The 14,901-nt window shown below is 36.4% G+C and overlaps 1 protein-coding gene across 2 annotated transcripts in view; it reads right to left on the bottom strand.

The window, feature by feature from the left end:
- Positions 1-7,679, bottom strand: part of LOC106054960 (collagen alpha-1(I) chain-like) — a 40,998-nt gene extending 33,319 nt beyond the window's left edge. The window contains exons 1-2 of one of the 2 annotated variants that reach the window (XM_056004745.1): positions 7,300-7,679; positions 1,662-1,868 (exon numbers count right to left, since the gene is read on the bottom strand). In XM_056004745.1, coding sequence (XP_055860720.1) covers positions 1,662-1,868; positions 7,300-7,360 — 268 coding nt within the window. In that variant the 5' untranslated portion in view covers positions 7,361-7,679. The remainder of the gene's footprint in view (positions 1-1,661; positions 1,869-7,299) is intronic. The other variant, XM_056004746.1, reaches the window with a different exon arrangement.
- Positions 7,680-14,901: the final 7,222 nt, after the last annotated feature.

The following is a 14,901-nucleotide window of genomic DNA, read 5'->3' as shown; positions in this document are numbered from 1 at the left end:
TCTCTCTCTTCTCTCTCTCTCTCTCTCTCTCTCTCTCTCTGTGTGTATGTCATTTTGCGTCTCGATAGACGATCTTATCCCTTACAAACTTCTTGTGTGACTAAAGAGGCAAATCCTTGATATTAACTAATTCCCACACAAACAAAAAAATTATATAGACTGTTACGCTTGATAATGTAATGTCAATTAGATGTTTTACATTCGATAATCAGTGGGTTTTCATGATAAATCAAACAATCCATTCCATGCCATAGGCTAATGTTTTTCTTTTTTAATGTAAAACTATAACTATATATTTAAACTATATTAAGTCCAATGATTTTGTATTAAAATTAATTTTCCATCTTAACAGGGATTTAATTCAGAGAGCCAGTAGGCCTATGTTCCTCCTAATTTAGAGTTAAACATATTTTTTGAATATATAGGCCTATGCGTATATATGTAAGTAGTATGGTATGTGTGTGTTTGTAAGGGTGTAATATGTACAGAGGTTGAAGTAGGATTTTGATTATCTTTTGTCTTTCTCCACTCAATCGTAGTCAAACTGAATTTCCATTTGTTTGGACCTTTACAATTATCTTATCTTATTACTTATTAATAGCATGTACGTTTGCATAGTTTGAAGTCTCAATAACTAAATTTAAGTAATGGTGTTACAGATAAGCCTACTCTTGTTACAAGCGAATATTCACTTGTAGCGTATGGTTCAACCATGTATATGTTTTATTGAGAGAGATCTGAAAAGACAGAATGATGTAATAAGACTTAAATATCACTTAATATTTATGTTTTGATTACAGTAGTAGGCCTAAGTTAGTAACACTTTCTTTAAGAAATATTAGCGCTTTATTTGAGATATAATTTGTCAATCAATAGATTCAAAGGAATTCCTCGTAGGCTTCTCATTTAGGGCTAATTAGAATGACAAACAGACACTTATTGTTTTGCTATTTTAGTTTCAGTAATGGGATCACTCTAAATAAATGTTCTAGTTTTTTAAGTCTATAAAAGTAACTGAATTGAATTACCAGGTAGTACTCTACTACATCAATATATTAGTATGAAAAATGTGCTGTACTTTGAAGGACCAATATAGATATTATGATATGTACTGGTGTGATGTTTTAGGTACTTTTAAAACCTTATATATATATATATATATATATATATATATATATATATATATATATATATATATATATAGAGAGAGAGAGAGAGAGAGAGAGAGAGAGAGAGAGAGGGGGAGGAAGATAGATAGATAGACAGACAGATAGATAGACAGACAGACAGACACATAGATAGACAGATAGATAGATAGATAGATAGATAGATAGAGAGAGAGAGAGAGAGAAATAGGTATAATATCATATTAGTAGCTCATATATTTGGTATTTCTTTTTTTTTTTTCATTTCATTATGTTAGATAAAATTACCACAATTGCTAGCGTATATTTCTAAAAATTAATATAAGCAAGACGGGCATAATAAGTTGGTAATTTGTTACCATGCCAGCAAAACAAACTTTAAAAAAAAATAGTTTAAAAACATCCATAAAACAAAAAAAAAATGTATGGAAGAACTAGACGTTGTGCTCGCATACTTCTGCTGTGGTGAAGGGATATACACATATGCCAAAAATGGACTGAGGATTTATCAAGTACCTGGGCAACGCGTACAGCACTCCCCCTCCACAGTGAAGGGCTCGGAGCCGTCTGGGCACACAGAGACGTCCTTGCACTCCAAATTCTCACAGCTGAGCTTGCCTCGCCGGCACTGGCACTTGTAGCAAGGGTTCTCACTGTAAGGGAAGTAGGACTCTCTGTCTTTGATAACGGCTTTGGTCACCGGGTCTACACACTGGTTTCGTGCTGGTGGTGGTAGGGAAATACAGTTGTAGGCAGGTTCGTCTCAAGGAGTAGACTCACTGACACTAGACTCACTGATCTTTTAGCCTCAGGGAAGGAGTATGGAAATTTCACCCTCCCCCCTCCCCTCATTGTGATAAGCTTAATAATAGTAATAATAATAAGATAAACAAGATGGTTCCAATTCTGCCTGTAGCTCATTACACCAATTAGGCCTCTGCTCACAATGTATACTGATAATTGGTGCAATTACTAAAGGTATATTAATGTTGTTATTGCTATTATGTTAGGTCTATTGTTAATAGAAATCCAAATCAGTCTCTTATGTAAGGTCTTGAAATGTTAAAACTATTATACAGTCAGGGCCGGCCTTAGGTATGCCCTAGGCGAAGTGAATTTGGTTGGCCCCAAATGAGCCTTAGCGTTCTGCTATGCTTGATATGTAAAAGTGACCTAGAGCTAGATCAGTAGACATAGATCCATAGAGCTCTCCTAATCTCTCTCAAATATTTATTTGAATCCTAGGTCTGAGGCCCTAGTCGACTGTCTAGTTTGTGTATGCCTTAGGCCGGCCCTGATACAGTGAAAATGATAGTTGAATAGTGCATATTATTAGATAACTTAAAATTGGCTGCAGTCTTAATAGTGATTTTAAAAAAATGCACTAGTATTAGCCTACTAAATTGTATACTGATGTTGGCACACAAAATTGTCAATAATGTATGATGTTATATCAGTTAAATGTTCGATAAATAATAACCAAATAATGCGTCCCTATATATTTATATATACTCAGTGATGGATTACGTAACTTTTAACTACTAATAAATTAATTCTAGAGTCTATGTCTAAATTACCCTAAACATAATTTATTTATATAGATCTAGGATTAGCAATTATTCCAACACAATTTTTTTATAGGTAGTAGTTGCGCACTGAATAAAGGGGAGACGACTGCAGTATTACCTAGTGTTCTTATACCCCGATCAGTGGAGTTAATATAATAAATGCAGATAATTGATTGTGTGTAGTGGTATAAAGGGTCTTGAATAATATAATTTATAAGCATACACACGTGTTTAAAGATACCATATACTTTAAATTGACGATTTACGCGTAGTTGCCTATTTGTAAGGATCCTCAAATTGTAGGCCTAACGACGCTGCATAGAGGAAAACAAAAAGGGAGGGGGGGGGGAGGGGGAGTGCGAGTGATGCCAACTGCAGATGGTAATATCCTTCAGGGGTATGACAAGCAGACGATAAGTGTTCTTATGAATTGGCATTAGCTAGACACCCGAACAAGGTCCTGAACGTTCTGTACTAAAGATAACTTTGATATTTAAAAATAATTATAGTAAATTAAGGGGGAGGGGGTCTTTGGGTTGAGAGGTGATGCCATAAGCTAACCACCTTTAGCTATGCCTCTGTATAGGACAATCTAAATGTAATACTTAACGTTGAAATTATGTTGATTCCTTCTCTCTCTCTATCTCTCTCTCCTTCTCTCTCTCTCTCTTTGTCTCTATTCCTGTCTCTCTCTGTTTCTGTATCTCTTTTTGTCTGTCTTTCTATCTATAACTCTCTCTTTCTCTGTCTCTTTGTCCCCCCTCACTCTCTTTGTCTCTATTCCTGTCTCTCTCTCTCTGTTTCTGTATCTGTCTCTGTTTGTCTGTCTTTCTATCTCTCTCTTTCTATCTATCTGTCTCTTTGTCCCTCTCTCTCTCTCTCTCTCTTTGTCTCTATTCCTGTCTCTCTCTCTGTTTCTGTATCTCTTTTTGTCTGTCTTTCTCACTCTCTCTCTCTCTCTCTCTTCCTGTCTCTCTGACTCTTTCTCTCTGTCTTTCTATTTCTCTCTTTGTCTCTCTTCCTGCCTCTCTCTATCTCTTTCTCTGTCTCTTTTTTGTCACTGTCTTTCTATTTCTCTCTCTCTCTCTCTCACTCTTTCTCTCTCTCTTCCTGGCTCTCTCTGCCTGTTTCTCTTTTTTGTCTCTGTCTCTCTCTCTCTCTCTCTCTCTCTTCCTCTCCTATTCCTGCCCCTCCTCAAACGTTTTAATATCTAATACAATATTATGATTTTACGCGAACAGTTACATAGTTAATGGGTTTTACTTTCAAGCTTCTACACTAAAAAATGCTTAGTTGATTATCCCCACGAGTCAAAAGAAAACCTTTGACCTATTGCTGCTATAAAGGCGTGTGCTCAGCCATATTCTAAATAAATAATATTTTTTAAAAAATGATGTTTTCCAGTCTTGATAGCAGACGAACAGGTGGCGCGCATTACTAGAATTATTATTCTTTTTATTTCGTTTCTTTCCTAGTGGCAAGCTTCCGATTTTTTAACCTTTTCAGTCTTTGACATGACGTAAAGAATTACCTTTTTAAAAAAAAAAAAAATGTGGCCCATAGTGTGTACGTGGCCCATTTTTCTTCTTTCCGGTGTTTCTGTGGTGTCTACAGCACGCGCAGCTCAAGATATAAGTAATCATTTGGACCGCACGTGCGTTGTTTGTTTTTTTAGACTGACGTAATGTAGATGTTTAGGGCTTTGTATGTGTTTGCATGAGAGAGAGAGAGAGAGAGAGAGAGAAGTATCTTGGCGCTGTTTTAACTAAATTTGGCGCCAGAACGGTGGCGTTGCGAATTTCGAAGGATACTCTGCGCCCCTAGCCATGACTAGTGGGGGGTGGCCCTCTGGGGCCCTCTTAAAAGATAGCCCTTATATTTTAGAAGACATACTACAAGCATTGAGTGTCATGACACGATTAGAGGACGTCACTGTTGGAACACAATTAGACCTGCTTGTTAAAGCTGGAGCATACAGTGAAACGTCAATGCACTGATACATACAGGATCATGTCATGATGACCTTTTTTTTTTGGTCACACTCAACCTGTTGATCTCTTGGGAGAAGGAGGGAGGGGGGCCCACCACCATATTCTTGATCCCAGACTCACGTGTACCTTGCTACGCCACTGGTGTCAAAGCGCTTGTTTGAAATATCAACTTACATTAACATACGTAATAAGTTGAAAGAATTTTTTTATGCAGAACAATTACAATACAGTATATAATGCACTTAGCGCGACCAATAGTAAGCCAACGGTGCCTACGTAATATTCTGTGTTTTGTAACAAAAATAAGGCCCACAGCGTTATAGGCAGACATACTGAATTGTTATTGTTACAGCGTCAGAGACGGATTAGCCCGTTATCGTGATGTGGTACGGTATATGTATAGTCTACCCTTACGGCTCTGGGCCCCGCACGTTACACTTGCTCAGAGCCCCGCGCATTGCTAAGGCCGCCCCTGATCAACCTGATCTGGTCACAGAACTCACATATACTATAGTCTTGACGCACAGAAAGCTTATGAAAAAATTGAGTAAAATTTTACAAAAGATGAATAAACGTGTCCATCAAACGAGTTAGAGAAGAAATGTCTCTTTCACCCTGAGCACTTCTCAATGTAACTACTGCCTGCTGACCTTAATTCACTGAAACGAGGTTATGTCCCTTGAATGAAAACAAAAAACGCAGTGTTGCTTACAAAATGGACACCCTCACCTTTTCTCTGCTAGGGAAAAAAAAAAAGAAAAAAGGTAAGAGTCCAGAAAACCTGGTAAGACTCTTAGTGGATTGGAGAAGCCCGGAGTGTAAACTGTAGCGATGCTTAGAGGGGATATTGTAATGAGAATTATCGTTCATTAAAAGGAAAATTACATTCGTATCGATTGTCACTAGTGATTTCCCTTTCTGTTTATATGTTTCAGCTTGGGGAAGATAAGGGTCAGTGCAAGAGTTATTCTTAAACACGAAACTGTTAATGAAGCATTCATGTATTTAGGTGAAGGTGAAACCGATTCAATCGTCCTTTAAATTTAACAGTATATCTATAGCGAAAGAATGAAGTTACAGTTTATCTGTAGCGAAAGAATGAAGTTACAGTTTATCTATAGCGAAAGAATGAAGTTATAGTTTATCTATAGCGAAAGAATGAAGTTATAGTATATCTATAGCGAAAGAATGAAGTTACAGTATATCTATAGCGAAAGAATGAAGTTACAGTATATCTATAGCGAAAGAATGAAGTTACAGTATATCTATAGCGAAAGAATGAAGTTACAGTATATCTATAGCGAAAGAATGAAGTTACAATTTATCTATAGCGAAAGAATGAAGTTACAGTTTATCTATAGCGAAAGAATGAAGTTATAGTATATCTATAGCGAAAGAATGAAGTTACAGTATATCTATAGCGAAAGAATGAAGTTACAGTATAGCTAAAGGGAAAGAATGAAGTTAGCCTACAGCATAGCTAAAGTGAAAGAATGAAGTAACAGCATAGCTAAAGTGAAAGAATGAAGTAACAGCATAGCTAGAGGGAAAGAATGATGTAGAGCTAAAGTGAAAGAATGAAGTTACAGTTTAAATATAGCGAAAGAATGAATTTACAGTGTAACTATAGCGAAAGAATAAGGTTACAGTGTAACAGTTGCGAAAGAATGAAGTTACAGTAGGCTATAGCTAAAGTGAAAGAATGATGTTACAGTTTCAAAATAGCGAAAGAACGAAGTTACAGTGTAAATATAGTGAAACAATAACGTTACATTGTAACAATAGCAAAGAATGAAGTTACAGTCTAACAATAGCGAAGAAGGGAAATGTGATTTTTAAAAAAAGATGTTTGATATTTTTCTGAAATCCACTTTTAAAAAAATAAAGTGTCGATTTTAACTTACTTTTTAAGGCCTGAATCACTTAATTAATTAATTGAATATTTCTGAGTTTAATTGAAGTGGCCTAATGGAAATAAATCAATTGCAAAGTTGACATCGAGTAAAAACGGTTAACAAGGATGTCATCATTCACCTTCCCCCACCCCCCTCAGATATTCATTAGACCAGGGTAAACATGCACTTTCGTAAATATCTTATCTTATATAATACAATATATAATCTTATATCAATATATATATATATATATATATATATATATATATATATATATATATATATATATATATGTCTTAAACTTAGGTTACGAACTCAAACCCTCGGCTGTGTAGGCAGGCGACTTCTGGTTTTGCTATTTGTGCACTAAATTAATTCAAAATTCTTATAATGGGAATAGCTACATGTCTTATTTATATAAGTTACAGGCGTTCCTCAAAAGAGAAGATAATTAGCCTACGTCCTACGTGTAGGCCTATGCATGTGTTTATCTAGTTGTGCATGTTAATCAGCTAAGCCAAAGGTTATGTCCATTAAGTGCCCGAATGTAAGCATACCTAAATGGACGTCCCTGAAATGAGCTCCACTATACTGTATACAAACACATTGCCTACTATTTTCGCTCCCGTCAAGCAGCACACATTAGTACACGCCAAGTGACTTAAAAACCGGAAATAACAAAATGCAGCCAATCACTTACCATCGTCTGCTCTGATGAGCACGAGGAGGGCCAAGACAAATAGCAGCGCTTCTTTCCACATTGTATCAGCCACCGTGTCCCAACTCTGTGTATGTCACAGCTAGGGACCGAGTGTCCACTGGTCAGTATTCCCTGGACGTTGCGTCTCGGGAAGGGCAACAAACCCTGGACTTTGCTTGGTTTATTTTTGTGTGTTTCTTTCACGCTGGGTCGGTCTCAAGAATTGTAATCCCTAAATCAAAACGGAATCGGTCAGCGGCTAACTAAAAAGTTAGCTTGGCCGACTTTAAATTGTTGGTAAATAATGAAATTGAAGCATTCGTTTTGGCAAAGCAGTCAGACCTAAAGAGTCTGCTGCACATCGCCAAAGGTTCTGCAGGCACTGTTTGTATTTTATATAGCGCCCAGAAGAGGGCAGCCAATACGAAAGCGTCTTGCAAACCAGTTAGACCGGATGGGCGGAGACTCTTACAAAGATTGGCAGGTGACTTTGGAAGTGAAACCAAAAGAAAAGAATATATTTTTTTAGTAGCGGGGGGAAGGGGGGTGGATGCCTTAGTTTTCAAAGATGAGTATAACGTGACCTGAAGAAAGAGCAGGGGTAAAGGGGGACTGGTGCCAGAGAGAGAGAGAGCAAAGAAGATAGAAGAGAAAACCCCCAGCCCGACGTGGTGGAAGGGAGGGGGGGAGGTACGTTCAGAAACTCTGGGTGGAGGTAATTCTGTAAGTCGCCCATCTTGTGGCATTGTTGAAACAAAAATATTCGTTTCGCCTTAAATTGCGAATTTCCTAACCCCCCCCCCCTTTTTTTCCTCCCAGTTTCGCCCCTGTTGCTTGCTAAGCTCCGCGGTGCCCTGGATAAAACAAAAATAATAAGCCAGCCCTTGTTTCTCATGGAGAACATTATAAGAAGAAAAAAAAAAACGGTATTTAAAAAAAAAAAAAGAGAATTAGTCTATGCTTTATAACCTAAAGAAAATAGTTACAAAGGCGTTTTGCCCCGTGTGTAAACATAGATACGTGTTGGGGTTATAAGCAAATCACTTTTTATAAACAACTGGTTTTTATGTGTGAATGTGTGTGTGTGGTTGGTTGTGCGTACTTATGTGTCTTTCAGTGAGTGTATGTGTGTTTTTGTGTGAATGCATCTTTGTGTGAGTGCTTATGTGGATGGTGGTCTAGACGTGTATGTATGTATACGTGTGTGCATGAGTGTAACTGATAATTAAAAGAAATACTTTGTAAACAATAATAGTTATTTATTTATAAAGTGTATATATATTATAATTACTTTTGCGAAGTCATGTGAAATTCGTTAATTCATCCTTAGATTTTCGGATCGCAGGGCAGACAATGCCATTACAGTGTGTTTAAAAAAAAAATAAAAAAAATTTAGCGCTTCAGACTCGAACCCAAGCCTTATATTCTGACATTTTAGTCGTTTTGACATGTTTAGGACGTTCCATCCCAAGCAAAGGTTAGGGCGCCCTAGCTCAAACCTCTTGTAGGGCGGCAGAGATTGAAAGCGGACAGGGATCGAACTTGGGACCATTGAAAAGCGCATACCAAACGACCAGCCAGCATTTTGGATGGAAGACATGTATTTATTTGTGGCGCGGTGGCTGAGTTACAGCGCTTGGCTTCCTAATCTGGGGTCCTGGGCTAGAATCTTGGTGAAGACTGATTTTGAAATTTGGCATTTTTAGGCGCCCCTGAGTCCACCCAACTCTAATGGGTACCTGACTTTAAGAAAGTAAAGACTGTTGGTTGTTGTACTGGCCACGTGACACTCGGCTCGTTAACCGTTGGCAAAAGAAACAGATGACCTTAAGATCATCTGCCCTATAGACCACCTGGTCTGAAAGGGGAACTTTACTTACGAAAAATGTAAGAAAATAAACGAAGGAAGGATATTAAGAGAGAAATCACCCCCCCCCCCCAAAAAAAAAGTAAAATTATTGGGGGAAAAAAAAAAGGGGGGGAAGAAGGTGGTACCTGCGCTAATGTTACCGTGATCGCATTTTAAATGCATAATAAGAAATAAAAACATTAATAAATATTGCAATATTATATTAGGTTGTGTCTATTAGTTTTTTTTGTTTAACTTCATGCTTTCTCAATGCGATATGATCCTATCACTTGCCTGGACCAGTTGGGAAAAGGAGAGGGGGGGGAGAGAAGAAGGGTGTATCTTGATGAATGTTTCTGTGATCGCTTTTTAAAATACATCTTTTAGAAAGTTGTATGACTTGAATTCGAGGTCTAATTCAACTTATAATACCTCATCTATAAGTCTATATATACCAAACGAAATATTTAATTACCAATAGTTAATTCACTAATTGGTTGTTGTTGTTTTTTTAAATTGATTATCAGGTACTAGAAATAATTGTTCAAAATTTCAACTTGATCCCGATTGGGTGAGAGAGAAATAACCTGTACAGACAGACAGACAGACACTTCCTTTATTTTGTACATTTTGATACACCAAAAAGCTTACTCTTTACATTTTTCTTTCCGCCATGTTTGAATTGCTTAAGGATATGTAGTTTAATCTAGGCATAAACAGGATCTTTAAAATACAGATGTAAACTTAATTACAAAAATCCATTATACAAGTTGTAGGCGTAGTCTACATGTAGCTAGATACAAGACAAGAATTAAAAAAACATGGATCTGCTACATTCTACAGCATAGGCAGATACGAATACAGATAAGCAAACTTGATTATGTATACTTTATCTACCATACAAGAGTATAGGAAATGGAAGACGAAACATCCTAGACTTGAAAGTTATTATTTTAATCAATTCTTCTAAAGCGCATTTAAAACTTGAAATCTGGGTACAATCAATTTATTTGTATAGGTTGACATATATTACCACGGCGTAAGCAAATCACATTTATATTACTGGGGGAGGGGAGAATTGCTTAAAGCAATAAAGTAGGCTACAGTAAGAGATGAAAGAAGGGAGCGATACGGAAAAATGTGGGGCTGGTGTAATGTATGCCTAATCTATAGAAATGCGTGAAAATATTAAAAATTGGAAGGTCGTGAACGATTTTGAAATAGACCCCCTATAAACTCTGTTCTGTGACATTTGACGTCTTGAGAAACGATTTTTTCCCTTTGGAACTTTTGTGTGACTAAAGAGGCCAATCCTTGATATAAGCAGCTGCGTTCACAGGTTGGGTATATGTAATCACCAGGCGTCGTTGCATTTTCACCCTTCTTTCTGCTTCTGTTGTGTATGGCGTCTGCAATCCGGGGCCCTTCCTTTATGCTCGCTGTACATGTGGATCTGTCAAGCGCCACTTTTTTCCAGCTGCTAGTTTGGATTTTAAAGATCTTGCATACATTCGTATACCGTGAAAGAGGGCGCCCCTTATAAACTATACAGAAATGAATGCGCCCCCTATAAAGTATAAACTATACAGAAATAAATGCGCCCCCTATAAACTAAACAGAAATAAATGCGCCCCTATACAGAAATGAATGCACCCCTATAAACTATACAGAAATAAATGCACCCCTATAAACTATACAAAAATAAATGCGCCACTATAAACTATACAGAAATAAATGCGCCCCCTATAAACTATACAGAAATAAATGCGCCCCTATAAACTATACAGAAGTAAATGCGCCCCTATAAACTATACTGAAATAAATGCGCCCCTATAAACTATACTGAAATAAATGCGCCCCTATAAACTATACTGAAATAAATGCGCCCCTATAAACTATACAGAAGTAAATGCGCCCCTATAAACTATACTGAAATAAATGCGCCCCTATAAACTAAACAGAAATAAATGCGCCCCCTATAAACTATACAGAAATAAATGCGCCCCTATAAACTATACAGAAATAAATGCGCCCCTATAAACTATACAGAAATAAATGCGCCCCCTATAAACTATACAGAAATAAATGCGCCCCCTATAAAATATACAGAAATAAATGCGCCCCCTATAAACTATACAGAAATAAATGCGCCCCCTATAAACTACACAGAAGTAAATGCGCCCCCTATAAAATATACAGAAATGAATGCGCCCCCTATAAACTATACAAAAAAAAACTATGACAAGTAAACTGAAATAGAAAGACCACCGTTACCAACTAATGAATGTTGTTCATATATGCATCTATATTGTTATTGTTACAGTAGTTACGCTGAGGTGGTCAATGGACCTCATTCACCGATCGTAAACAAACAACATTTAGCCACTTGATTCTTTATCTCTTCTACACAAATTACGATCTAATTTTTAATCCACAATGGCTATCACGTGACAGTTTTTTCCCCGTTGTTTTATCAATACTATCACGTGAGTAAATGTTGTTTATTAACGATTGGTGAATGAGGTCCATTGTAGTCAAACTGAATTTCCGTTTGATTGGACCAATAAAAATTATCTTATCTTATTTTATACAAAAATATACTCTGTGTTAAAACGAAAGAAATAAGAAAGATTTTTTAAAATATTGTTTATCCACACTTCCGCATTTGTGTACACCGGAAATAACTATAACTCCATTTGTAAAAATCCCCTATAGGCGTTTAAAGATAGCGAATCAAAACAAAATTAAAACGAAATGTTCCATTTAACTCTTTTCGCCCTGAAGGATGATAACAAATGAATTAGTTTAGTCACACAAAAAACATTCAAAGTTCTACTTTATACTCTGTTCAATGTCACACTCTTAATGACCAATGGACCTCATTCACCAATCGTAAACAAACAACATTTAGTCACGTGATCTTATTGATAAAACAACGGGAAAGACTGTCACGTGACAACCATCATGAATTAAACATGAGATCGTAAATTAAATGTTCTTTGTTTACGATTGGTGAATGAGGTCCATTCGAACTAGTGATCCTTCTTCCCAAGTGCCATAAGAGAATGGAATGGGTTGCCTGAATCAGCCATGAAAACCAATGACTTAGTAGAGTCTAAGTCACTGATGAACTGACTGACACATGAAATACGTAGTACGTAAATGTCTTCTTTTTTTATTTTATTTTTTTTGAAATCACATCTGTAATCTATAAGATAAGATAAAAATTACGATAATAAGATAAATATTACGATAATAAGAAGTTAACTTTAAATTAAATGATGGTGTGAAGGGGATCAGATGCGGAGTAGAGCTGCTAGTGAAACCAAAGGCGTAGCTAGTGATTTGGGGGCCCGGGAAGCTTGACCACTTTAGGGGCCCCTGCATTTTGACATTAGACATCATGACAGGAGATAATGGCGTAATATTTAATGTAAAAACAAATTTCGGACACTTGAGTGGGGGCCCGGGGGGATTTTCCAATTTGCACCCCTCTCCCCCATCCTAGCTACGCCACTGAGTGAAACCGGAAGTGTCATAATCCCCGTCTGACAGCTTTAAATCATATAACAAGGGAAAGTTAGTGCAGTTGGCCATTATTATGGGCAGCATACAACTTTACCTTCAATAGACTCTGGTGTGCTATATTTTTACCTACTTTAAGACAATAGTGGCGGGGGAAAAAGTACCATCAATTGCAGAGGTGGGAGGTCATTAAGGTCATAAAGGTCAACACTGACAATGATTATGGCATGGGAAGTTAATTGCTGCAAAAGTATTTTCTTGTCTCTTTATTCTTTTTATTTCCCGTATGCCAAAAAAGAGTGCAGATCTGTCAACGCCAATTGGAAATTTTCTTTCAAGAAAGCCATGCAACGAAAAAAAAAAAAACCATCCACAACTACACTCACACACACACCCCACACACACACATACATATGTATCTACTCATACAAACACACAACTATACGACACACATATATGTTTAACTTTTTTTTCCCCCTTTTTGTTTTTCTGTAATGACAAGTCGATGTATTTTTATTTTGCACACAAGTTTTTCTTGGGTTTTTCCCACAACCTTTTTCAAATAAACTAAAACCTAACAAACAAAAAAAAAACTGTGCAATGAAACATTTGATTGGCGTTTACATTCTCAAACTGAGCATTTGGCGTAGTTGTTTTTATTTATTAATTTGTCAGTGAGGACAAGACAAAAAATATTTGAATAATTAGTATTTTAATGAAGTTTTTTTTTTTTAAAGTTAGTTTTACATTTTAAAATGCAAATCTTTAATAGATTTGTTGCCGATTTATTTTCCTTTTAAAAGAGGTCAAACATGTGATTGCAGCAAGAACTAAGAATATTTCTCTCTTTGTTGCCACGAATAAAACTGTATGATATACAGCGAATTCCAGGTATCTTGTTACCTTTACTAATAATAGATTTAAATGGCGAGTATTTTAAGGTTACGCTAATTAACCTTGAAGCAAAAATTTACAGAATAGGGTATAACAGATCCAATAGTTATTCTTAAGAATGCTAGAATTGTCCATTATTCGGGTTCGGCTTCTATAATTTCAGAATTAAATTTCACACTCGAGTTATTACCCCTCTATTCATCTTTCCTCAATCCAATGGACACATGCTTTTCTAAATTAAAACAAAACAAACGTTCTTATAGAGTGATAAAAGAGTGAATTGCAAAGGTGGGAAAATGAATCAAAAAAACTAAATGTATGTCTTTTCGTCAGAGGAAATTTCATAATCATGGCCTATTTTTTATTTGTGAAATGAAAAAAAAATGTTATTCTTTCTATGGTAACTTCTCCCGTGCCGAGTTGACCAGATTGTGGCTACAAAACAGCGTGACTCAAAGGTTAAATCTATGATACGGCAGCCACAATGAGTGGCCGTCTGTCTAGCCTGCGGATACGTCAGTTGGTCATAAATCCAAAAGCAACATTTCTGAACTGTGATAATCACTCTTTCAACCTGGCAGCTTTTCATTCTGCTGAGATAGATCCAACAATTGTCACCTTTTCTTGGAACTGTACATTAATTGTTCAACTTTATTTTCCAAATTAACCCCAGCGATGGGCCAAACTGAAAGTAGATAAAGCCGGGATTTTTTTAAAAAAAAAGAGTAATACAAGAGAAGAAGCTACGTCGCCAGTTTCTTTGCATCTCAACAAAATCATCCTACTGTTGGAGAACCTTTTTGAACCAACAGCTGAAAGAATGGACACTAGAAGCAGTGCACAGAATCTATTCTGTTGTCACAGATAGATATTAACATACTGTAGACATTAATTAATAATAATGATAATTATAACGGAGACTGTGATTATCAAAGTAGACATAGAAGACTCTCTTTTTATTTCCGTCAAATCCTTTTGCTTTCGCACAAAACATAAACATCAAACAATGACGTAATATCATATAATATTAGCACATCCTTCCTTTTGAAGTTATTATCACATCCTTCCTTTTAAAGTTCTTAAGATTGATATCTTTAACAATTCGACCACTTCTGGTTGTCTTGACTGGCACAACAAGTTTTCTAGACGTTGGTCTATAACTGTCTGTTTCGTTTGTTCCAACAGTTTGCTGTTCATTGTCTTCATCGGTATCGTACTATCATAGTACCCAGAGATGTCTTCATCGAAACTCTTGTTCAAAAAGCGTTGATTTATTCTGTATGTTTTTCCATCGTTTGTCTTTATGATGTAAGATCTGGGTGATGAATGTTTTT

The sequence above is a fragment of the Biomphalaria glabrata genome, chromosome 11 (genome assembly GCF_947242115.1).
Source record: "Biomphalaria glabrata chromosome 11, xgBioGlab47.1, whole genome shotgun sequence".
Taxonomy (NCBI): Eukaryota; Metazoa; Mollusca; class Gastropoda; family Planorbidae; genus Biomphalaria; species Biomphalaria glabrata.
The sequence above is the reverse complement of the archived record's forward strand: the minus strand, read 5'-3'. Positions and strand labels throughout refer to the sequence as shown.